The sequence below is a fragment of the Bacillus rossius genome, chromosome 1 (assembly GCF_032445375.1).
Source record: "Bacillus rossius redtenbacheri isolate Brsri chromosome 1, Brsri_v3, whole genome shotgun sequence".
Lineage (NCBI taxonomy): Eukaryota > Metazoa > Arthropoda > Insecta > Phasmatodea > Bacillidae > Bacillus > Bacillus rossius.
Window position 1 is genome coordinate 234,044,702 of NC_086330.1, and position 27,239 is coordinate 234,071,940.

The 27,239-nt window shown below is 35.1% G+C and overlaps 1 protein-coding gene across 4 annotated transcripts in view; it reads right to left on the minus strand.

The window, feature by feature from the left end:
* The window catches only part of LOC134527364 (histone-lysine N-methyltransferase EHMT2), a 162,144-nt gene that overhangs the window by 8,931 nt on the left and 125,974 nt on the right, over positions 1 to 27,239 (minus strand). For 2 of the 4 annotated variants that reach the window (XR_010074173.1, XR_010074172.1), the window contains exons 13-16: positions 18,015 to 18,186; positions 12,978 to 13,056; positions 3,153 to 3,328; positions 2,910 to 3,059 (exon numbers count right to left, since the gene is read on the minus strand). Coding sequence is in view for 2 of the 4 variants with exons in the window: in XM_063359985.1 (XP_063216055.1) it covers positions 3,153 to 3,328; positions 12,978 to 13,056; positions 18,015 to 18,186 (427 nt within the window). In the remaining 2 variants the exon portion in view is untranslated. The remainder of the gene's footprint in view (positions 1 to 2,909; positions 3,060 to 3,152; positions 3,329 to 12,977; positions 13,057 to 18,014; positions 18,187 to 27,239) is intronic. The other 2 variants (XM_063359985.1, XM_063359983.1) reach the window with 1 other exon arrangement.

Here is a 27,239-nt window from a genome sequence, read left to right on the forward strand (position 1 = left end):
TTGAGTATATTAGCATAAATTTTAATAAACTTTTTGTGACTTTTTTAAGCTCCCCAAATTATGTTGAATCTACTAACTTTTTCAATACTTTTAGTGAATATTTTTTAAGGTACTTTTAAGTGTCTAGATTGTTTGTACCTAATAAAGTGATGGTACTTCTAATTATAATTGACAAAATTTTATAGTTTGCCTATTTGTAGACAGCTAAACAAATAATTTTATAATTGTATTATACCTTTGTGTCTCACACTCGCGATTAAATTTTAGTTGGTAATTTTCTTTAGATAAATGCACCGTAAGAGTAATTTTAAATTGTTGCCATTGTATGTTTTTTTTGTTTCATTTGTTTGCATCACATTATTTCTATTAAATGTTTAGCAACCTATTTTAGCGAGTTAAAATTTTGTTTATTACTATTGCGCATCCTAAACGTCTAGATTTCTTTTGACTTATTTACCAGTTATCTGCTTGTGTTTGTTTTGGGCCCATACACTGTTACGGTCGGAGCTGCGGTAAATGGTCAGGTGGCGTTTTCAGAAAATTTAAAGTTAAAATTTCAATGTTAAATGAAGCCGCTGGCTGACTGATGCATTCCCAACGTGTGGATGGGGGCGGAAGTTAGTCGCTGCAAGATACAGCACTGACTTTTATTCCAAACAAAGTGATTAAATATGTACTCATATTCCATGCAATGAAAATGTTTAGAATATTTTTAGTTCAATGCATTCAGCACTGAACAACTTAGAATAATGTCGTACTATGTCTCCTAAGTTAGTTACACATTTTTTTGACTTTCAAACACTATATTTCATTCCCTGCACTAATATGTTGCCATACAAAAATTTGTTTTAGACTAAGGTTTAAGATAATATTTAGAAGGTTAAAAATAAGTTTGAATGAATTTAATAGAGTACCTACTAAAAGACATGAATTTTTTTTTGTTCTTAAAACCTTGTTAAATGTTCCCCTTGCAGTTATGGTTAATTATTTTAATATTTATTTTGAACAAAAGTTACAGATAATATTTAAAAAGTTTTAAATGAAAATACTTAAGAATGGTTTGATGGTGAATATAATACCAAAGTGACACTTTTTTTTTTTTTAAATTTCAATCTCTGTTTTTTCCACACTTTGCAGAAATTGTTGAATGTATCACAAAGTTTTTTTATAGGAAAGTTTTATATCATATTAAAAATGTTCAAAAACAAATCAAACCAATTTGATAGCATGCTTACTAAGAGAACTATGATTTTTTTTTTGCCTTTCAACGTTTTCTCCACCCCTTCAATTAAGTTTGGTCGCATAAAAAAATTTATTTAGACAAAAGTTTTGAGTATCACTCTAATGAGATATATTAACTTTTAAAAAAAAAAGTGACATTTGTCATATTAAGGGAGTTATGGTGATTTATCTTTTTTTCAAATAAAACTTCTCTATTTAGATTATTTTGGTAAGATTTAACCATTAATGAACTCGACCGAGATTTTCCATTACTATATTTTATGTATCAGTTTAGAAGTTTTTTTGTGAAAAATTATGTCAGTTATCGTGTCCATAAAAATGTGACATGGTTTTGGGGTCTATGGACCATGAAATGAAAAACAATGTACAAATTTTCTGGAGATACTTCTTTTCACAAAAAGTTGAAACCTTTTTTGACTGGTCCTTTAGCAAACATTTAGACTTTGACTCCTCATTATTGTCACCAGACTTACTAACTATGTATAAATATTTGTTTTGTTATTTTATAATAACATTCACGGAACACCTGCCAAAAATGTATCACCTCATCTTGATCAGTGTGCATATAATCCAAGTTTGTTTATCTCCAATGCCTGAGTGCTTGTGTGAAAGGTGCCAACATTTTTTTTTTACTTTTGTGGGATGTGAGTCAACCTTTTGTTTTTGTTAGCTAGGCAGAAGAAATAATTGTCTAAGTTGTCAAAATATAAACATGAAAGAGGGGAAAGATTAAAGGGGAGGGGGTGGTCATACGAAAAATGTGCTAACACCTAACAGTTCGAAAAATGTGCTAACAGTTCTAATCCAATTTTAACGGCTCAAGTGATTTCCTCTCTCAGGAAAACTGCTGTTAGCCAACACTATGAATGTTATTTATGGCCCCAAACATTGCCTCGAATCCAGCTTTTTAACATACTGTATTCTGTTTGCTCTCAGTACAAAAAAAAAAAAAACATTGGAATTTTCAGTTTTTTCACTTTCCCTAAGATGAAGTCAAAGAAAATTAGTCTTTGATTTGACTTCCGACTTTCTGAAGCTTCACACGCCCCTAGTAGTAAGCAAAGTCATCTTTTACTTCTTTTTTATTTCAGCGGTGAATTTGTAAAGAATATTTTTATAGAACAACGGTACATTATGGGAAAACCATTTATTTAGTTAGGAAGTTCAGGAAAATATACCGAAAATTTTCATGTCTCAAATTAGGAAAGTTTTTATTTTGAGAAAATATAAATAGTTATCACATTATATATGAACCAAAAACAAAAATAACTAAACAAAGAATGCATGCAACAAGCACAGATTTTAATGACAAAACCAGATACCTGAGGCAGTTTATGGATATAATACAGTGGTGAATAAGTGTTATTATTTGTTAAAATCGAGTAAAATTAATATTTTAGGGTGTACTATTTTTTCTTTGTATGCATAATTAATGGCAAAAAAAACAGTAAGTGGTTTCACTCTAATGAAAACTTATAAAAGTCTAGAACAAGAACAAAAATAATGAAATGACAAAAAAAAAAGGCATAAACTACAATGTTGTAACACAAATTAATGTGAAAATTAAATACTAAAATTATAAGCCTGCAATATTTTAAAAACAATAGAATTCAAAATTTAAAACAGGAAAGCAAACTAACAAAATAGAAAATAAAGATCTGCATTACCTAAGTTATGATACTGAGTGTCTTTGAGGCCTTCGACTAGTTTTCATGCCAGCAAAAGATAAGAAATTTCCACGATCAAATGACTATTAAATCATTCCTCTTTGCGGCTGATCTCGGCTCTGGCAAGCGAGGGCTTCCCTCTCCTTAAGGCTACAAAACAACATGAACAATCTTCATGAAGACTACACACGAAATAAAAGAGAAACCTGTGAAAACGGCAGTGGCACGCCACCTACGACTCACCCCAGCTCTTCGTTAGCCTCAATGTCACGGTTGGCAAACAGGGCGATTCGCGGGAAGTGCAAATCCTGGTGCTCCACAAAGACACGCACCGACGTCAAATTTGGCAGGCACATGTGGTTGATGAAACGTGTTATGTTGCCATAGTCGCGAGCATCAATGCAGTATGTCTCGCCATCCTGGTGGAAAAGAAGGTAGGTGTCAGTACAGCTAGTTTCCAAAAGGTGCTGTACATGTCCGTACTTGTAAAACTGCTACAGTGGACTAAAGTGGCAAACAAGTGAGAGTCTGCACCGATAAGTAGCACAGTTGAACCCCAATAAGAGCAGCTTACCAGCTTTGTTGGAGTGCATCAGTATTCAAGGGTGACCATAACACAAAATGTGACAACATAATTTTGGAGGGAAGGAGAATTAAAATAATTTAAGAACTTTGTATTCTGTAAACTAAAACTATAACTTTTAAGTATAACTTCCTCTCCAAATGGACTTCCAACTGTCACAAAAAAATTGTGGTGTTAGGTGGAGGGAGGAGGGGTTATGATGATATAAAGCTTGAGGGAGGTCGGCACCTCTGCATTAATGATCGTACAGCCATTAATAATAATTGTTAGATAAATTAAATGCAGCCATAAAATAAGAGACAAAATGTCATTTTTGAAATGTGGGATTTTGAATCAAAGACCATGACGACATCTTGTCGTGTTCCTCCTGGTCCCTAGACCCGCTGCGGCCCATCGCCGTCTTGTCCTGGCTCAAGTGCAACGAAGTGCTTCGAGTGTAAGAGCTGGTGCAGCGAACGCACACGAGCGCAGCGGCTGGTGCGGTGAACGACGGTGTCATTCTGTTCCTTGGTGTAAATATAATTGTGTTTATTGCTTTATGCTTTAAGGTATATATAATTTACTGACTGTTTGGAATAGTATTTGTGTATTCTCCTTATTCTATGTGCGATTACGTCAGCGAGTTGACCCGGACCGTGTACTGTTTCCCGCGCATCTCGTGCACCCCCCTCCCCTGCTTACCGCTCGCCGTGCGCCAGCGTATGGGAGGCAGTCTTGGCTCGTCTCTCCTCCACAACGGACACCTCTGAGTGTTGCTCCTCGCTTTGCCGCTACAGAGTTGTAAGTGGCTCATCGTTTAGCACAGTCGCACTCAGCCAGTGATTAACGACATCAAATGCGCATATGAACTACCCAGTGAACTTAGGGTTCTTCCGACGTCACGCAGCCATTTCCGTACGGACTGAAGGACCATGCAATCACAGAGGTATGATAGGAAACCGCTCCATAGTTCCTTGCATTCCAAGTTAGTCAGACAATTATAGCATCGGGACTACTGTATACATATAGTTTTGTGGTTATCCACCTCTAGGACCTGCCCCCAAGTGGGTATCAAGAGCAGTTGTACATAATGCTTTGCAGCCTATCTCTGCAGGAAAAGTTCCAGGCAGCCCCCCCCCCTCCCCATGTTTTTTTGTACATAATAGTTCTGTTACATTTAATTATAGACCTTTTTCCCTCATAGTGTATCATGTTTTCAGTGTCCCTGTCAACCGACCCAGGCCGCTCAGTACTCGGTCAGGACCCCCTCCAAATGGTTCGAGCAGGGAATCGAACCTGGACGTTTCGTTATGCCATGTATACTATACACATTTCTGTTAATTAAAGGTGCGCTGGAACGCGCTGGCGCCACCCGGTACGGGTCAGCTCACTGATAGCACCATGTATAGTGCTTTGTGGTCTATTAAACCGAAACACAAACAATTTGTGTGCCTTTCCTTCCAAATGGCGTCTCGAGCGGCCGACAGCTCGAGGGGTCGCTGTTGCCCTGGCCCCCTGTAGTAAGTCACATGCTGAGGACCCTTTTAATACCAGAGTTTTCATGCTAGCCGGCACCCACGTCATGATAGAGAACCATTCATTACAAGGGTCAGAGAGCCAGGTGTCGTCAACCAATTAATTAATACTTGTCAATTATTTTGAAAATTAAAGAGTAATCAGTATGGAAAATAATGATACTCATGGCTGAGATTAAGCTTTGTTAATTGGTTCCTTATGGCATGACAGCATCCTTTCACCAATTTTTGACACCGTTCCACATAAAATATAAGGAATAAATAACATGTGTTCATACAAATTTTTGGGCATGTAGGACCTTATATATTATAACAACTTGGATTACTGACAAAAATTAATTGAAGAAATGATGTGAATGAAATACAGTGGAGACCCACTAATCAGAACCACGTTAATCTGAAAATCTGGCTCATCCAAATTAGTTTAGGGTGAAAAATACTTAGTAAAAACTAGAATTTTTTGTATTTTACAAATTATTCTTGATGTCTTGACCAATTATAGACATGTTAGTGATTTCATATTGTGTTACTTGATCACTAAATACTAATACAAATGCATTTTACTGCACCCTGTTGCATTACTGCAGTTATTCGGCTAATATGAAAATATGGTAATCCAAACAGGTCTCAGTCCCAATAAGTTTGGGTAAGTGGGCCTCCACTGTATGTATAGGGCAATATCAAATAGCTATAGAAGATTGTTTTAAATTGATTCCTACAAGCCTGAAGAGATTTTTATAAATAGCACATCTAAATTACAAGAATGAAGATTGTAACATTGCAGAATTCCTGCCCCCTACTACCAATAATACTTAACTAAGAATTTGTTATTTTAATTTTTTTTTATATTTTATAATTATTTTTATTAATGTTTCTTTTATGATGCATAGGTATTTCAAGTATTTTGTTTGTGTTTTGATAGTGAATATTATTAATTTGGGTTATGTTTGGTGTAAAGCTGAATGTAGTGTGTTTTATTACTTTTGTTTATTTTAATACTTAAAATTAACATGTGTATTAATAACATTTTGTCAAAATTTTAAGGCATATTCTGGGTAGTAAGACTGTAACATTTGAAAACATTTGAAGAGGAGGTCACCACGAAGATCTGTTCTGGCGTGCCGGCCGCCTCTCCTCCTTTCACTCTTACATTGCAGTGCCTTGACGTCTCGTTTTCTTTTCTTTGTGCACCACCCTCTTATGCTTGGGGCATGCACCGTGGCACCTGCGAGAGGCATACATACGGGTGCTATTGGTGCTTCCGTCTTCTTTCGGGTTAAAATGTTGAGTAATGCGTTAGTTTGTAAAAGGTCACTTAGGCGGTCTTGACCTCTCTGGCGGGAAAATCATGCTTGCATGGCCGAATTTAAAGTAAAGTAAAGTAAAGTAAAGTTTTCTGTTTGATCATTTTCTTGGCTTGTAGTTTGTGTGTGTGCATGATGGCTGCCTTAGAGTAACATAGTTTCTTCCAGTGCCCTTTGTTTATTTTACATTTTATTTGGATTGCCATCAACAAAATTTAAATGTTATTTTCTTGTGTTTGATAAATTAACGTAGCTTTGCTGCACTGAAGTTGTGAAATGACCACGAGGCCACGCAGGGTGTAGATATGTCCTGGATGCCGGAACTTTGGTATGTTTGAACTTTCTTATTTTCTTTACTATTTTCATATTGCTTGTTACTGCCTTACTTTCTAGTTTTTCATATTATTTTGAGCTTTCCTTCTTGCTTTATGCAGGCTTGCTTATGCCTGTCATTTGTAGCTTGTACATGCAGTGTTCACGCTTTTCATTTATGTTTTGTGACTACTGACTTTAAATTTGTCATAGCTTTTGTCATGCGTCTTTTGTTGTTTGATTACCCTGGAGCTGTGCTGGCTCGTATATTCTTTTAACGTTGCAGCACACTAAGTATATCATAGTTAATTATGTACCACTGTACCGTATGGTTAACTTGTTTTTGTAATTGCATGCGTGCATTGGGATGTTATTAAAATTTTCTTATATTTATCTTTGATTATTACACATTTCATATATGCATTTGCTAGTCCTTTATTGTTCAGTATAAAATCAATCCGTATTTCTCCTAAATGGCTTACTAACCATATTATTAGGGATGTGCAGGTACCCGATGTTTTCGGGTACAGTTCGAATCCACAATTATCCGAACCCGGAGTCATTGTATGTACATGGATTCAAACAGTATTACGGATATGCACAAATGTTATAAATTTATTTAATACGGTTCAAAAATACTAGCAGTGAAAAATCAAATTAGGCTACTATTACTTAAGTATTTATAATATGAAGAATCAAAGAAAGAAACGTAAATTAAGTAATTAACACAGTGACATTAAATTTTTTTCGAGATTTTGAGAGCTTAAACTGTAATTACGAATATCGTCGTATAGCCAACTAGAAACTAAAAAAAATTACATACCTACAACAAAAAAACATCTTGGCTATTTATTGGGGAAAAAATGGGTTCTTTGCTGAAATGTTTATAAAACTGAGATTTCCCAGTGGCGTGCAGTTTATTACGATTGAGTTGGAGAATCGGCATTACTAAACTCAAAGTGTAAGCCAATACTTGGGAATATCAACAAATAAACAAACAAACATCACTACAAAAAACTAAATGTAACTGCAGTGTTGCCAAACATGTAAATCCTATTTATCGTACCTCGTATCAATAACTAAAGTATAACATCCCTTTAAATTTATGTCGTACAAGACACTAAATCCTCGTAAATGTAAGTATGGTAACACTGAAATGGTGTAGTAGTCGAGATTTACAGAAAATAAATTTCCCCGTGATTATTTATGCGATAAATAATTTCTGTATTCAACAAGCATCACTGTTGAGCACGTAGGTATATTTTAGTTTGTTTCACATGACAGATTTTGTCATATTACCATTTATTTAAATATAAAACTTGCAGTAGACTTTTTAATATGATTTTTTTTTGCCGAAACTCGAAATATTTCCTACAATTGCGATTGATATGCTCGTCAATGAGATTTCCTTCCGGCGCCGCATTAGTTCAAATTCAACATAACCTCCATACTGTTTCTTGTCTTTGAGTTTTGAATTGTAATTTATGTTATTTCATGGTGAAACAGTTTTCAGATATCGGTTTAGAAAAAAAAAAAAGAGTTCCGACAGTGATGATGGTGCATGTGCGCTGCCAGTGACGTCAAAACGAAAACACCATAGTTGGCGTAGCTTTGTTTGGAATTTTTTCGCTAAAACTTCAGATTTTAAGTTCAAGCATGAAGAAACATTTAATGATAATTCTGAATTTCTTCAGCTTCAACAGAATACAAAGAAACAACCGCTAGTGTAAAAATAAGTACAACAAACACTCACAGGTATGTTTCAAAAAAGTATTAAGTACTCGAGTGAAAATCCCCGTGCCGTTGCTATTACAAACAGTATAAGCAGAATGATTGCCTTAGATCTGCAGCCATTCAGCATGGTAAATGATAGGGGTTTTCGTGAAATGATGTACGAATTGGAACCACAGTACACAGTTCCAAGTTGCACCATGTTTTCAAGAAGAGTTATTCCTGAACTGTATGAACACACAGTTGCAAAAATTACTAGCAACAAGCAAAATGATTTCAAAGATGGCGTGAACTCAATATCTTTCACCACTGACATGTGAACATCACGCAGTAATGACAGTTATTTGTCGCTGACATGTCACTACCTGAGCAAGAACTTTGAACTTGTGCAATACATGTTAGTGAACTTCCCTTTCTCAGGAGAACACAGTGGCACTGCTATCTCTGATGCTTTGTTGGAAATGTCAAATAAATATGCAATTCCACAATGTATGCCCGTGTATGTAGTATCTGACAATGCCAAAAATATGAAACTAGCATTGTCAAAAACTTAATGGGTAGCACTGAATTGTTTAGGCCATACACTGCAACTGGCTATAAATGACAGCAAAAAGGAAACTCCAGGAATAGAAGTAGTTTGTAAGAAGGCGCGCAGTATAGTGGGCCACTACAAGCATAGTTCTCAGGCGAGCCAAACACTACATAAGCTGCAGAAGCAAATGGGGAAACCACAGCACGAGCTTATCCAAGATGTTGATACATGCTGGATTAGTGTATCTGTTATGCTGTCCCATCTGCTAGAGCAAAACGAAGCTGTTGCTACAGAACTTGCATCCTCAAGTTCACTGGATAATTTGGCCTCCCATGAATGGAAACAAATTTCAGGACTAATTGATGTATTATCACCTATACATGAAGCAACAAACGACTTGAGTGGCGAGAAGAATGCAACTATTTATATGGTGATTCCTATTATTGATGGTATTAAAAATCCTGCTTGAAAGCTTCATCAGTAGGACTGATGCCGGAAGTGGTATCATCTTTGCACACAATTTATTGAAGGCAGTAATGACATGATTCCCAGACTACAGGTTACGCAATTAATATCTTGTTTCTATGATTGTCGATTCACGTTATAAACTTTTTTTATTAGAGGAACATTAAAAGAAAAAAAGGCCTTCATTCGCTAAAACTTTTGATAGGGAGTGATCCAAGTCTGGCAGGGAAGCACCAAGAATCAACTAAGAGTACACCACAAATATGGAAAACGAATTAGTGCCATTTCAGTTATGTGGCAATTGCTGCAAGAAGAATGCACTCAGTTCCCGTTACTTCTGTGCCAAGTGAGCGGCTTATTTCTACTGCTGGAAATATTGTCACAGCTCGCAGACAGAATCTTGCACCTGAACTAGTGGAAAAGTAAACATTTTTGCATGGCAAACTCTAAAATGCCACCTAGGCCTATATAATTCTTAGAGACTTATGACTTTGTTTTGTTTATTTTGATTAAGTAGTAGGTAATCAGATTACTTTGGTTTTGAAAAAGTTCTAGTGTGCTTGAATTAAACTCCTCTGTAGGAAGTAAGTTTTCTCCGCTAATTTAATGGATTTTGTATGCATGTATTGTAACCAAAACATTTGAAAAATTGTTGAGATATGGTAGCTTCAATAATGTAACCAACTACTTTTTTTTTGTTCTAATAAATAGTTGTATGCATGTTGTACTAGCCTATATCTTTATTATTGTGAACCATATTAATGACAATAATATTAGATATATAAATAAAAGTAGCCCAACTGCTTTTGCTTGATTTGCAGTCAATTGCAGTAATCATAGAATATTGTATTATTTTTATTTAAAAAATACTGGTTTAGCTTGCTTACGTTACTGCTACAACTAAGTTCTTACATAAATGAATATGATATACAGTTAATTATGTACATCAAACTGCACCAAAACATATCAATATAGGCCTAGAGATGAGCTGTCTTTAAGCATTCATGAAACAGAAACAGAATTAGGTAGGCCAAGTAGGGAATATTTGAAACATGCTTCATGTTTTGGTTTTCATCGTTTAAGAGTGTTTATTATTAATTAAGTTTACATAATTATAAACATCTCAATCTCAGTGTAAGAAATAATTGCCAGTAGTTAGAATTAGAAAAAAGAGAACACACATTATTTGTAAATTATTAAGTTATTTTTAACTATTCTGTGCTTAATATTCGGAATTGGATTTGTATCTCAAATTTGCCACGGATTCTAATTGGATTCAAACCGAACTGAAAATCAAGGATTCGCACATCCCTACATAATGTGTTAATATTTATGCAGTCTCTCTATCTGCAGTGAATTATACCTATAGGCAGTATTTCTATTGGCCTTTTCTTGTCCAACCAATTAATTTCATTTTATATCTTTTTACGTAATTGTAATGTGTATGACTTGGAAGTATGCTGTGCGTAGATGTTTGCTATCTGCCAATTTTTTTTTTGAATAAACAGTACCAAAACGTATTTATTCAGAATTACAGTTTGCTTATGCACTTAATACTAACTTTACACACTTTAGACGCTCTGCATTGTGGGTAACAGAACCTGCCTTTGTCAATAAACGTCTATCCGAAGTTTTGTAGTCAGTCTGGACCCAAATAGTCCGGGCACGCTGCACATTCTAGAAGTTTTTCAAAGAAAAAAATAAGGAAGACATGGGTGCGACACACTGTCGCCAGCAGGTTATTTTTCACGCCTCAAGTTAGTGCGTTGTTGGAAAAACCCAGCACGTGGACGAATGACTGTGCAGCAATCGACTGGAACTTTCGCTGGGCGCAGTCTCGCCAGCCAACCAGAGTGAGCGTTGAGGTGGTGTGATGTGTCTTTCCAGACTTTTAGAGAAAAACATTTTTTTCAGTATTTTTCCCTATAGGGTCAGGTACTGGATTTTGTGTTGTGATTGGTCAGTTGACCCATGGGGTTGCCACCCTTTGTTTTGGCTTTGTAAAATAAGAGAACTGCATGGTGTAAGTTAGTTGTCGCACGATCATCACAATGTGTAGCCACAGCAGCTTGCCAGAAACATGAAATAATTCTCAGAATAGATCACATCACGCCTGTTGGTCGGGGCCAGGCCGAATAGTAATTTTTTTTTATATAATATTGTTTGGACTTTTTTTAACTGGAAATTTGACTAAAGGCATCAACATCGGCCGAGGATGACTGTTGTCATGTCACCCACCTGGGAAAGTTTCCGCGGGAGAATGTGTACCTGGTTAAGTAAACTTAACCCAGGGACTTATATGTTTTTTTTAATATTGAATGACAAGAAGCTCTGAAGACCAACTGGAACTGTGTTGGTATGTATTGTAATTGTTTTTTTTATCAAGAAACAATGTGACCAGAATAAAAACATTTCCAATTCATAAACTTTGACCAGAGGACTGATTTGTGGTTGGTATGGTGTGCGAGTTCAAGATTTTTTTTTTAAGTAACAAACAAAGGAAGTTTAAAATTTTTTTTGTTCTAAATAAATCTTTACCAAACTTTAAATTAAAAAAAAAACTATCTTTACATATCTACAACAGTAAGTTTTGAAATGTATTTGTTATTGTTCTGGATTGTTAACATGATGAATAATAAAAATACTACATAAGTAAACAAGTAAAAAAGTGCATGAAACTGTTCTGCATGTGCAGACATAATTTATATAATTCCAATATACATACAAGCCTTTAAAAACTTAAATATAAAGAAAAAAATGCATGTAACAATATATAAACTGTGTATTGTGATAAAGTATGAAAAACTTAACTGCCACAGTTTGTTTCTTACATCAGGATGGTTCGAGTATGGAATAAATTTACTATCAACAAATTAACTATTAGATCAAGCTGTTGCACATATCAGGTCTTTGCAACTGTGAACAACATTAGGATACAACTATCTCAAAAGTACTTACAAGTTTATATTAAATTTTTTTCTTCTAAAAACGTGGAGCTCTTAAACAATTTTTCAGAAGATGTGCATTTTCTATCAGAAAAGTATCACCCATCCACAAATATGAGGATAAATGTTTTATTTATTTACTTATTACCATATTTACCCACATATTGGTCGCATATTTAATGCATATATTTAGTTTAAAAAAGTGTAGTGCGACTCTTACGCGCGTTCATAATTTAGGTTAAAAAAAAATTTATAACTGCGGTGTGTCTCGAGTATGTGTGTAAATAACGTTCCTGCGTTGATTTTTAATAAGTATGTTACGAGTAAATATACATTTTTTAGTTAAAATATTTGAGCAGTGCGTGAAAAGGACTATGAATGGCGCCATTGTGCTGCATCTGCCGGGCCGCCATGTATTTTTATGACTCAAATTATAACTGCGACCCATCCACAGGGGTGACTCTTCCGCGGGTAAATACAGAAATTAATTAATCAATCTTTTATTTGAAAATTCAACCATTAATGTGTCTGAGGTTAAGAGAAAATATGCTATGCCACTGTCCGGATGGTATTTGTGGGGTCACCCTGCAATTTACAATGCTGCACATTTAAAAAAATCACAACAAGAACAAAGTACAAGTGTCACAACTCATGAATCAAGAGAAATTTTTGAATATCTTACCTTATTTTCAAGATCAAACAGATATGAATCATCTTCCCTATGATCAGCTTCAGAGTCTGATATAATTTCTCCAACATACCTAGTAAAAAAAAATTGTTGAAACATTGTTTCATGTCTATTTATAGCAAAGACCAATCTATGTACAGCAGATAAATAATAAAATAAAAATGCTTAAGCGAAAATTTGATCTAACTACAATTAATAAAGAGCTTCCACAGTGAATTTCAACATAAATTGGATATTGGTGCCAATTTTAGATTTTTGACGTGACAACGTCTAATAAATCGATGAACACCGGCTGCACACACAAAAAAGTGTCCCATTATGCACATTTTTCTGTTACGCTGTGTCCCATTACGCTCATTGTTCTGTTACGCTGTGTTCCGTTACGCTGTGTCCCGTTACACTGTGTCCTGTTACACTGTCGGCGAGTGCAGTAATAATAGGTTATGTTACAATTGACTAAAAAATTATGGTGATTCATATAATTGATGATAGATATTTGATTACAGTTTATTTATATGAAAACTTGTTCATAATTATATTTAAACTTTATAGCTAAATGCCAGTTTTTAAAATTAATTACAAGTCATCTACATGTGAATTGTTTCATTGACTGTTTATAAAGTGAAGTGAAAAGTTAATGTGGTTTTCATTGCTTATTACAACAGCAATTTCGGCAATAAAGGTTAATTATTCTTGCATTTTAAAAATCTGATTACTAGTATAATTTCAAGTAATTATTCTTTTATTATTAAAATAAAAATGATTCAATTTTATTCATAAATGTATGCAATCATTTCATCAATGTTTTGTTATGACGTTGTCACGTTAAACTATCGTCCGTAAACCGACTTTACAGAAAACCAATTTTTTAAAATAATTAATTAATTTGAATTTTATTTAACTTTCATATGTGCTGTAAGGCAAAAAAAAATTAAAACTTATTATAAATATATTTTTTTTAATGTACTTTACTATCAATAAAATACACATTCTTTTATGACAAACTATTCACAAAAAAATAGGTACATTCTAATGATGTAAATAAATGTAGTAGCTTGGTTTCTGGGTAACCCAGAAGCCAAGCTACTTCAGACAATGGCTGTGAAAGCCTGAGAAAATTATTGATGTAAATACATGTTGAGCAAAAGGACTGCAAAATAATAACATGTTACTGTAAGTTACAAATAACAAAACATACTGATCAGCAGTGGCATAGCCAGGATTTGTGTATGGGGGGTGTTAAGAAGCATGCCCCCCCCCGTATTAAAGTGAGGGGTCCGGGGGTCCTCCCTCAGGAAAATTTGGATTTTAAGGTGTAAAATACTGCAATTTTAGCAGTTTTCGGTTCTTAAATTTAAATATTGTAATGGTAAAATTTTTATTAAATTTAATATGAAATTTGTTTGAAAGATGAATAAGAAATTAATTAAAGATTTGGGGCTAGGGAGGGGGGGGTGTTGAACCCCTAGCCCCCCCCCCGGCTACGCCCCTGCTGATCAGTAGTCACAAGGTGCGTGTGTGAGAACCAAGTATAGGATCAACCTCAATGTATCGTGTGCACACTCTGCAACGCACGCGAATATCAAGTAATTACTTCTTCTCCCTGCAATCTACACCAGTGACCATTACTTTTTTAATGATTGATTATATGTCAGTATAAGTTAATTTTCTGACTGAAAAAGTAAAAAAAAAAAAAATATAAATCTGTGAAGTTTGACAATATAGATTAAACTATTTTAATTCTACAAGACAAAATATAAATGCTACATAAATGAATTATAAAGCTGTTTTCCACTGTCAAAAACTGTCAGTAACATTACCAGGCAATAAACAAATATGTACTCGTTAAACAACTTATACACAAGTTCAGGCAAAATTATCATATTCACTAGCTGGTCCGTATCCCTAATATTTGCATTGTTCAATGTTTTTGAAACTAAATTAACTAATGTTTTTCCAGTAAACTTGAATACTTGCATTAAATGCTCTAATAAACCAAATGTTTATGATTTAGCCTGACAAAAATAGAACAACAGCCAATGAAATTCTGGTTCAGCACATATTAAACACATAAAAACAGCAATTTTTATTCAACTTTTCTGATGCATCTTTGACTTCTGTAAAAACAGGATGTAATGTGAGAACTGTGCGCCAATCCTCAGCTTTACCCATAGAGGCGATATTGAGTTAGAAGCACCAGCTAGCATCACACTTATCAACCACGTGTCACTAACACAGATACAACCTTGTAGAGACATGTCACCCATACATACCTTATAGCAGGGTGTCTACTGAGTTACAAAAATAAAAATTAGTGACTTTTTCTTGACTTTTTCATGACAATTTCTACTAAAGTGTGACCACGAAACTTGTCAAAACGGTATAATATTTAAATTTTATAAAATTAATATTGAAAAAAAGGGCCAAGGCCAAAGGTTGTCACACAACCAATTTTATCCTTCTGCATTTTGAATTTTTGTGCTATAACACTGTCTGGGAACATTATGTGGAACAAAAATTCTAGTAGTGCATGAATCTCTGTCAGATGTGTGTGCCATTACCTTATTAAGTGACCACAATATTTCTGCTTTCCATACATTCTCATCAACACAATATTTATTTAAAGAACCTGGGAAATGTTGTGACTTTGAATTTGAAGGAGTTGAACATTCAGTAAATGATTTATCAATAGTAGTCATGGTTCCTGAACTACTTGAAGTGGAAGGTGTAGTATCTTTTTCCTGACCCAAATGTGTGAGCTTGTCAACCTCCAAAAAACTTAGTGTTGATTGTTTGCTTTGTAGTATGGCAGAAGACAACTCCAGATGTTTTTTTCCTGCTTTATGAACCTTCACAGATGACAAACCACTGTGACTTACATCAAACTTCGATTTACAGAGTGTGCAAAATGCCTTGTACTAGTCATCTTTAACAGGACGCAACCACTTTGAAAACCTATCATTTTCATCTGAGAGCCAATATTCTTTAAAAGAACATTTGCCATGCATTTTCTTTTTCTTAGTTACTTTTCATTCAATTAACACTGAAAATAAAATTATTAGCATGTAGTTGCAGTAAAAGCATGCAAAAATATACAAAGTTAACAAATTAAGGTTAGTTTGAAACTTAATTGAATAAAATTAATTAGATCTGCTTCCCCTCATGCCATTTTTTCGTCGCACTTTAAGTGCTAAAACACGTTAACATTTGTTGGCAAACATTTTCAGCATATTATATCATAGAAAATATTACAATTCCATTCCGTAGCACTTTAACCTCTTCGACAATGATTTCAGTTGGAAAATAAAATGTGGCGGCAATTTACGGTTTTTTTTTTGTAATTTGTAAACATAGTCGTTAACAAAACCAAAACACGAAAATACATCACACATTATGTGCACAAATTTTTGGTTTTCTTTTATCCTAGCCAAACATAAATTTACGTTTCATACACACAAGCAAGCAGTAAACAAACGAACTCAACGCTATAATTTCGATTATGAACGCTCGCAATTTGGCTAACAATTTATCGATATGGACGCGGGTCGCACTCATTGACGCCTTGACAGCTACAATCGATTATGTGCTATCGTTGTGCGCTCTGTAGAGTAAGAATGAAACTGACTACGCCGTGGCCGCCACGGAATGAATACCACCTTTTTTTTAAGCGTGTAAAATAAAGAATAGCAAATCGCTATTATTAAAATTTTCTCTGCATTATATGTGAAAATTATGACGTTGCACGTAGGAGAATAGAAGCTGTAAGCAACATTTTGAACGGGATTTTAAAGCAAACGTCTTATGGCGAAAATGGCGGGACTGGCCTAGTTAAACACGGGAAAATGTATTGTGTGGGAATATCTTATGTGATTATTTTCCTAAAAATGCAAGCTGCCAAAAGCACAAAAAATATGGTATTTACAAGATCAGTGCACAAGAAATACACATTAGCCTTGTAATTAATATTTTCGTGACTTTTACCAAAATATACTTAAAAATTGTGACTTTTTCGGGACTTTCGTGGCCTTTTACAACATTCGTGACTTTTTCGTGACTTTCGTGACCTAGTAGACACCCTGTATAGGGTAAAATAAGTTTATCTGAGAGAGAGAGTGTGTGTGCGTGTTTCTCTCTCTCTGTCTATCTGTATTTCTCGAAGACCAGCACATCACCATCAGCTGACATCAAGCACAGGTAAGAGACACCTGGCGAGTGATAGATAGTCAGGGGGGTGGGGATGGGCACTTAATTGGACACACTTAGGGGATTTGCGAGCAAGCTGCACGTGCCACTTTAATGACCTGTGGCTTGTGGCACTTTAATGGTTTCTTAATTGATAAGTGGCAGGTGGGGGCACTAATTATGATAAATGTGTTTTTAATTGGCCTTTGTGCATAACTGGACCATCCAGCACACGATACTAGCGTAAAATGGTAAAAAAGAATGCAAACTTCTCATTTTAGTAGGTGGGAATCTACTTGCATGCAAGTTGATCAAATTCTAAAGCACGTCATATGTGATGTTGAATGACGACTGGTTTTATTTACCTGTCAGAGTGGGCAGAAACTAAGCAATGAGCAATAAAAAATTGATGGGTTCTCTGTGGCAGTGGCCAACTAACACATCATGCTCCAGTGGTGATGCTCATATCTATCCTAACCCCCGGCATGACTCAAATTTATGAGCACTTAAGTGTCATCAAGTGGTTTGGAGCCCATTATAATCCTGCATTAAGTCTTTGTGCATGACCGATTGTATACGTAACTGATACTAATCACAAAAAATATAATTACTGGGTAAGAATGTGAGTAATTACACATATTAAGCCGTTTAATGGCATTCAAAAATTTTAATGTAAAAGAACATGTAATTAAAGAGGTTTTATACAGACTTTCTTTTGAATTTTTAACATCCTTGAATTGTGGCTCACAATAAAGTCATGATCTAGTGGAATATTAATAATGTCTTCTACTTAAAATATACAACATATAGTCAGTATAAAAAACAAGTAAAAAAGTTGATGGCACCTACTCGCACACATAGGAGCCTTTAGGTATTGGCCTGAGTGTCCGCACGCCCCAGCCCTTATGTGGTGTGCGGAACAACTGCAACCGCACAGTCATGCCATTCTGCATCACCCTGTTCTTGCAGAGGATTTGGTTGCATGAACATCTCTGATTACACTCAAACAGCATTGGTGGATCTGTAACAACCAAAGTTTCACTTACAAAAATGCTATTATCGTTAAGTTTTTTAAATGTTACATGTTGCAAGTAAAATTGTAATCTGCAAAAATAAAAAAATCACATTAGATAAAAGATTTCCCCCCAGACATCTCAAACTGCCCATATCAAGGGGTTATAATGCGTTAAACAAAACTGTTACAGTAAAACCTTTTTAAGATGACACGGTTTAAGACTTTTCCCGCCTAAAACACAGACTAATATAGCAACAAATGTTTCCCATGCCATTAACCTTAACATCTCTTGTTTAATAAGTTTTGGGGTTATTACATTTTCCTGCTTAAAAAGCACTAAATAAACACCAAAAATCTTTGTTTTCTATCATAAATCTTAACTCATTACATGACCGAATGCATTCTGAGCATAGTGACTGCTTGTTTTGCACGCTAAATTTATGTTTGGGTTTATATGGATGCTTGGCACGGCCGTAACATCTAACTTGCCCAATATGTATAAGGCCAATTATGGTAAATATGGAACTTTGTCTGAGTTTATTTGTCACGTGCTGTTTATTTGTTTTCACTTCACATGTGTAATGAACCATTTTCAGCTAGGTTGACAGTAAATACTAGATGGAGCCAAGACTTTATGGTGTTTTAAAAGAACATATTTCATCATTAAGAAAAGTGGATTTCATCTTTATCACATTAAAAATTAAAACAAATGTCAAGAACAATTACATTGATCAACTGCTTCAACAATTTGCGGTCAGGCAATTCAAATTTGTACATTAAACAATACTACTACATATTGTCAATTCCACCATTTTTGCTTTGGCCAACAAGACATCACTAGCACTGAGTGCGCCGCACATACTTCCCTTAGTGTCACCACCACCCCCACAGATGGCAGGTGGATAGACCCGCAAACAATATAAATTAAGCATAACATTGTCTGTAGACATCTAGGGTAAATTTTATAATTATCACATAGTATAATGTTGTATGGTGTATTTGTCAAGATGCACAAGACCCAAAATCCTTTATGTGAACAAGAAATGTACAGGTGCGCAGGGCCGGTCCTAGGGCGGTGCGAGCGGTGTGACCGCACCGGGCGCCATCAAGGGAGGGGGTGCCGAAATCAACCGACACATGAGACGAACGACGGTGACGATCGGTCTCACGGGAAAATGGACGAATTGAGGTACCCGCCCTCCGAAATCACGGTGTCAGATCTCCAAATTGAATGAATCCAAATTAATAATGATTATGTGTACGACAGCTCTTTTAACGTGGCTCATTCGTATTACATTACTAGCAATTGTTTATTTACATCCTGTGTCCCACAGTTTACAGTGGCGCTTCATTCGGCCGTTACTTGAACTGCTTGGCGCCTAAGTCTTCCAATTTCCAGTCGTTCATTAGGGGCAAGTGAGGCGTGGGGTTAAATTTCGTCCGTCACTTGTTTCGCTAAGCAAGCATTGTCTATTGAATTGCCAAGTCGTTCAAACATGCGCGAGTGTATATCTGTGTTGTACAGTGTGTGTGTCGTTAGATTATTACAGAATAATTCTTAATAGAAAACAGAAGTAGGTAAGTATTGTTTATATGAGTTCCTTTCTAGTAGTGGAGCACAGATGCGGATACCGATTAATAGCATATTAACAGCAACGTATCCAAAGTTTTGTAAATATGGCGTCTTCGTGCATGTTCGGCGATGTTTGTTTTAACGAATAAGAAATACATATTGCGACAAGACGTTGGCGACACTTAATTTCCATACATATACATTGCATTGAAATGTTATTAACGTTTACTTGTTCTAAACATTCACAATCGTTCTGAAATTATCTCCGTTATTTTAGTACAGTTATTTTCCGATAAGAATCTTAACTTATTTAAATGTTAACATATGATTATACACAAAGACCAAACATGAATAGCGTAATAATTTATTACCATATAAAGCGAACGTTTCAAGAATCGGTAATCGGTAAAGTCATATCAGTGCACCACTACTTTCTAGTGTATTCTGTGGTACTGCGATAAGACATATCCACTTATCAACGAACGAAACCACACGGCGAGATTAAACACGGTGTCTTAGGCATTTAATGATTATGCGCGTTTGTCGAGTACATTTCTCCTTGCAGCCCGATGTACTGCGGTTTTGTAGTGTATTTATTATAGTGTATGTATGGTAGCTTTTGTATGGAAGTGATGTACCTGTTACGTAATAACTATTATTTAATCTTTGCCTATACTGCGTTTTATATGCAAGGTGGTAAAGGTGTAGGTACTAGTTTGTTTTAACAAATTTGTATAGGCCTACTATATATTATATATCACTCTTGTTAAAGTTATTTATTTTTTGTCCAATAACTATTAAAAAACGTTTTGTCTAAGGGCCTGTTTTACTGCCTTTATTTAAGTGACAATTTGCGTAACTGAGTTTTTACATATTTTGAATGGAAAATAAATGAAAAATCAATTAGTTATACTAACTGCAGGATAAATAAAGGTGGTTAAAAACAGGTCCGTAATTAATTAAAAGTGCAAAAAACGGGTTTTTAAATAGTCCCTGAACTTAAATAAAGGAAAAAACTTAATTTAATTATTTTATAACTGGCTACTGCCGGCGATTTCAATCGCGTGACTCCAGGGGAATAGATTATCGCACATCAGAATTTAAATCTTTAACTCAAGTATGTCCTATTCTATGTCACTGATTTCCTGATATCATGTATGTAACGAGTGATGGTTAAATGTGTCTTTTACAGATTAAAAAACATGTCACAGTCTTCAAAAAAATTGTCTGGTGCACAAAACTTAAAAAGGAAACGGATAAAGCAAGCCGAAACTGAAAAATCTGCAAATTTGCTATCAAATTTTTTGAGAGTCGAAAAGTTATCTGACCCTTCATCACCACAACTTCAATATCAACAAGCAATAGAAGAAGACCCACTTGAAAAAAGTTCTGATCTTGAAGATACACAGCACCATTTTCAAGAAGATTTAGCTGTTCCTGGAACCTCATCTGCATCTCAAAAAATTACAGAAGAAGTTGTAACAGATGAATCGTTATCATCATCTTTTAAAGAGAGAAAACTAGATGATATTTCAAAATGGCCGCTTATTATTGACTCTGCAACAAAAGATGAAATCCTTCTTCGAGGCCCTGTTTGTAATGAAATGAAAAACGAAAATTACCCAAAGAATTGTGACGCCGTCATTTTTCAAATTCGCATTTTGAAAAGGTACTGCCAAATGGGGAGATTTTTAAAAGAAGATGGCTCGTGTACTCTAAATCTGCAGATAAAGTATATTGTTTTTGCTGTCGTTTACTCAACACAAACCCCAACTCTAATTTGGGAAAAGAAGGATTTGACGACTGGCGGCACTTATCAACGCGTCTCAAAACACACGAAACATCCTCAGATCACCGACGTGCTTTGAACAGTTGGATACAAGCATCGATTAGGTTGAAGAACTGTAGCGGGATAGACAAACAATTACAAAAACAGATTGAAGATGAGAAATCGAGATGGGTTGCTATCCTCGAAAGAATGATGTCGATAGTGTTCTTCTTGGCATGCAATAATTTGGCATTATACACCCCTAATAATGGCAACTTCTTGGGTTTGGTGCAATTATTAGGAAAATTTGACAATGTGATGATGGAGCACCTCCGCCGTGTTGTAAATAAAGAGACTAATGTCCACTATTTCAGCAAACGCATTCAAAACGAATTAATTGGCTTACTTGGAAGTGAAGTTCGAAATAATATAGTGAATATGGTAAAGTCAGCTAAATACTTCTCCATCATTATGGACTGCATTCCTGATGTAAGCCACATTGAACAAATGTCACTAACATTCCGGTTCGTTGACGTTAATGAAGAAGAAGTGGAAGTGCGAGAGTGTTTTGTTGCTTACAAGCCAGTAAGTGACTCTTCGGGAGCAGGACTCACTGGCCTCTTTCTTGATTCGATTGTACAAGAATTTGATTTAGACATGAACGATTGTAGAGGTCAAGGCTACGATAATGGAGCGAATATGATAGGAGTGAACAAAGCTGTACAAACCAGAATTTTAAACCTATATCCTCGGGCAATTTTTAACCCATGTGGCTGCCACAGCTTGAATTTGGTGATAGCAGATGCAGCCAAAAGTTCCGTTAAATCTGTTTATTTATTTGGATTTCTCCAAAGACTATTTGTTTTATTCTCTGGATCAACCAAACGATGGGAAGTGATATCCAAGCACATAGACGGATTATCATTAAAAAAAAGTTTGCAAAACTCGCTGGGAGAGTAGAGTTTCTAGTCTTGCTGCTGTTCGCTTTAACTACACTTCAGTTCGTGAAGCCCTTCAAAATCTTCATGAAGAAACTAATGACTCAGTTGCAGCATCAGAGGCATTGTCGCTTATTCAGAATATGGAGCAATTTGAGTTCATAATTATAATGGTGGCTTGGTATGATATATTGTTTCAAGTAAACATTGTAAGTAAAGCTATGCAGTCTGAAACTATGGACTTACCAAATGCATCGCAATTACTGAAAAACTGTTCGGAATTCGTGAAAGAGTACCGTAGCTTTTACTCAACTCTAATTACAGGTAAAGAAATAGCATCTCTAGCCGAAATAAACAAAGTTTTTAAGGCAGTCCGATCGCGAAGAAAAAACCTGTTATTTGAATACGAAGCTAAGCAATGGCGTATGTCCAAAAGCCTACATCAAAGATAATGATCCGGAGGAATTATATAAAATGAACGTTTTTTACCCGATGATAGACACAATTGAGAATATATTGGTTACACGTTTTCAACAACTGTCAAAATTCAATGATACATGGTCATTTTTATACGACATTAAAATAATTCCAGAAAAATCCATGTTGGAAAAAGCCTGTGGTGAATTGCAAATCACTTTAACCGATGGAGAAAAATGTGACTAATCTGGTCATGAATTGGTTGAAGAACTTGTGAGCCTGAACCCATTACTAAGAGATCTTCAGTCAGGAGAGCCAATAAAAGTACTTCGACTTATAAAAAAAATGATTGGCAAGATATTTTCCCGAATGTATGGACATTGCTTCGTATCTTGCTAACTGTGCCTATAACTGTTGCCAAAGGAGAACGAAGTTTCAGTAAATTAAAACTTATAAAAACCTACCTACGGACTACTAAGTGTCAGGAAAGACTGTCCGATCTTGGAATTTTGTCTATAGAAAATGCTATTGCCCAAAATTTGAATTATTCTGACTTGATAAAAAAATTTGCAAGTGCTAAAGCTAGAAAACTGATTATCTAGGTATTTTTTAAATATTTTTACTACATCTCTACATACTTTTTGATTAATGTTTGCATGGAACATAGAATAAATTAAATTTGACAATCATTATATTTATTATTATAATTATTTGTCATTTGTCCACTACATCTATCACATATAGGTAATCGCACAAACTGGTCAAACGAACATTTCTAAGATTTGACATTTTAGACAGCAGTAATTCGGCTTAATAATCTGAGGCGGCTGCTTTTTTTGGTGGAAAATTAAGCAACCAGTTTAACAATATTTTTTTTTATTTAGAGGGGCGCCATTTTTAGATTTCGCACCACCTAAAAATTTTGATAGGACCGGCACTGCAGGCGCGTAGGAACCGGGGGGGGTGGAGGGGGAGGGGGGGGGGTCGACCCAGGCGACTGCCCGGCCATAACATTTCATGGCCGGGCAAAGTGATGGGTTTGCCCGGCCATTGCATCAGATGAACAAGAGGCATTGTCTTCATTGCAATGCTAAGTGGTTTTGTGGAATTTTCTTGTCTGTGCGTTACCTTATTCTTAAAATAAATTAAGACTTTTCGATAAGTGTACAGGCACAATAAATACGACAACTGTTCTTGTTTTCTTCTAAATATTCACGTTTCACAGTGCTGATAGCGGAAATATTATTGTGGGATATAAGACCAGTAAATGATTCCGCTCGTTGCAGTAGCTTACGCTCGTTTTTGTCCACCCTTGTCTACCTGACCTTCAGACACTTTTATTTACCCCGCCTCGTTTCTACCTAACGGTAACGACCTGACGTGCAGAGCGCTTTCCACATCAATCATCATTCAACAGCTGTACGTCTTGCTTTTAAGTCCAAGAAACTTTGTGAGCCGTACTACAGAACTGTTTAAAATAAACTTATTTATCTATAGTATCGTGAGTGAGTAGTGTGGAATGGCAGTGATGAAAAACATTTAGGGTTTAGGGAGAAAATTTATAACAGTATTTTAATTTTTGCGGCGTACAATGACTCAGAAAAGCATCAATGTTTTCTTCAACAACCGTTCTGCACTGTCCTGCAGTTCATCACAACCAACGCCTAAAAGGCTGTAATGCCTGTGAAGACAAAGATCCTAAAGAAGAGTTGGATTCCTTTAACTCAGGTATTACTTTTGAGCAGTTTAGACTGAGACAAATTTTTACATGATCCCGAAAACCATATTTAATATAGCTATTTAATATTAAAGTTTAGTATGTCGGTACATTATTTTTTTCCGCTCGTCGCTCTTGATTAATATGTCCAGTATAACTCAGTCAGTAAAACATACGGAAATATGTATAGGACCTGTTAACCTAAATATTTGTTAACAGTTAAACTGAACTAAGATGTGTTAGAGTGGTTTTTTCTCTCTCCGTATATTAGAGGTATTGGACATCAAAATACGCATCTGTCGCCCATTGACTTTAGATACTACATATTGTGAAAACATTCTGCAGCAGTTTTTGCTGAACGGAAAAACACGGATGAGAAGACAGACGAAATGTGTTTGGTAAGTGATTTTTCGTCAAATGAAATGGAACAGGACAGTGCTTATCAGAATGAAATTACAGAACTACTTTTGTGCAAGGAAATGTATTTTACAAAGACATTTCAAGAGAAATCACCTTTAAATGAAATAGATCTTGCTGACATGGAAGAAATAGACTTAGATTTAGAGGCCAGTAGGTCGAGCATGGTTCTTTTCCTCGCCACCGTCATAGCGACGACGCGTCGCCGGTATGACGGCGGAGTTATGACGGCCGCGTGAAAATGCGAGCACGGATCCCATCGTCATATCTCTCCCGTCATCGCTAAGGCGCCTTACCTACGACGGCTTGGCAATCGATAATATGCAGAGGTTGGCAGTGAATTTACAGAAAGGATGTGTTTTATTTGGCAGTTGGTGTATCTGCTAGCAATTTACAGCCAATAGAAAACTACCTACACGAAAACAAGATTGTGGACATTCGTAAAACTTAGGCATGATGTGACTATCGAATATATATTTTCCACGACTATGTATGTATGTATGTATGTAAACGGAAGTGGGGGAAAATTAATAATTTACCTGATGCTGTGATTTTTTTAACTATAGCAAAAATGTTTCACAATTGATATATTTATATCATTTTTCATTGTACGCCTGTTGGCGTTCCATAAATATAAGTTTTACAGACTATTTTTTGCTCAGTAAAACACCCGTCACGTCTCAGTCTCAAAATATAATAAAATCATTTTACATAGCAAAGTCGGTTATAATTATTAAATAGTATATAAGAAGGTTAAGGAGTGCATTAGAAACTGTGAAAGTTTGTAGTTTTTAGTATGAAAATATTATTTAGCGATCTTGTGAAACGTGTTGCCCGTTATTATTAATTTTGTTTTCAATGGTCAGTTATTATTACTTTAAATCATATGATGAAAAAAGAATTTTAAAACACTTTTGTGACGCGACGTGAAACATTACAATACTAGACCTGATTTAATCATTATTTGGTAATTTTCGTCACCGTTAAAGTTAATTTGCCGATTTGAAGGTACCGAAACCACTCGGTGTGCTATACGTCTCACTGTTCAAAAAATACTACTGTTATATTTAATAACATTATCCTTAGACTTGTTTATAGCATATTTTCTAGTGCACTACAAGTTTTATTCACACTATTTTGTACCGTAGCATATGTATTGGGTGAAGACGCTGATAATATTTATTTAGCATCTTGCAAGCTTGAAACAATATAACACAAAGTCGGTGTTGTTAATTAAATGCCTGAATATAATTTATTACGTAAACTGTAGTTGACAATATTGTGTCTGCATTTTATAACTACCAAAAGAGTATAGGAACTAAAAATACCCTTTAACGGAATTAATTACTTTCTTTTCACATAAGCCGCTCCTCTCACAAATTATAATTTTCATATGAACTATAAACACGAAACCTCTCAACTCTACGTGAAACACTATTATTCCTACATTCCTACATTGTTACCATTTTATCATACTGAAAGTATTTGAGCGAATCTTAGGTGAATAAAATACGTTTCAATATGCGATACAGCAGGAGCAAACCTAGCCACCAACGGGGGTGGGGAGTAGGCCTAACCTAAAAGTCACTAAATGTTTTGAGGAAATGCTTTGTGTTTAAAATGTGATAAAACAAAGGTTTAAAATAACCATCAGACTACTATGTATTTATCAGCGGCATTCTTGTGTATTTTCAACCTTATCAATGCATGTATTTTATTTTTACAAGTGATTTTTTTTATTACACGTATGGAAGCTGAAGGGGAAATGAGTTGTTTTTAGAAGTTTAATAAGCCACACGCTTATAGGTGTTTTACACTTAACTTTTTTACAGAATAATTAACTAATGTGATGTTATCTTCTATCTAGTTGAAATATTACGTTATTTTGTCCTGACCTTTATTTTTTTATTAAGTGATATGACAAAAGTAGGCAGATTGGCAGTATTCTTAGTATGATATATTTTGGTTAACTGAGTATTGTGCAGTTAAAAATAACGAGAAAAAAGAATTAATGTGTCTTATTCACACAAAACATAGAAACTATTTATTTATGCGGCGTGAAACAAGTTATTTCAAAGTTTGTTCAGACAGAGAAAAACATAACTCTTTTTTAGATACATCGTATAACTCACATACGTAATTTCTGAGTAAATATAATTAAGGCAAAACCTTAAATTTCACGAAAATATATTATTTAACTCATTTGAAAGAATTATTTCCCAGTATTAA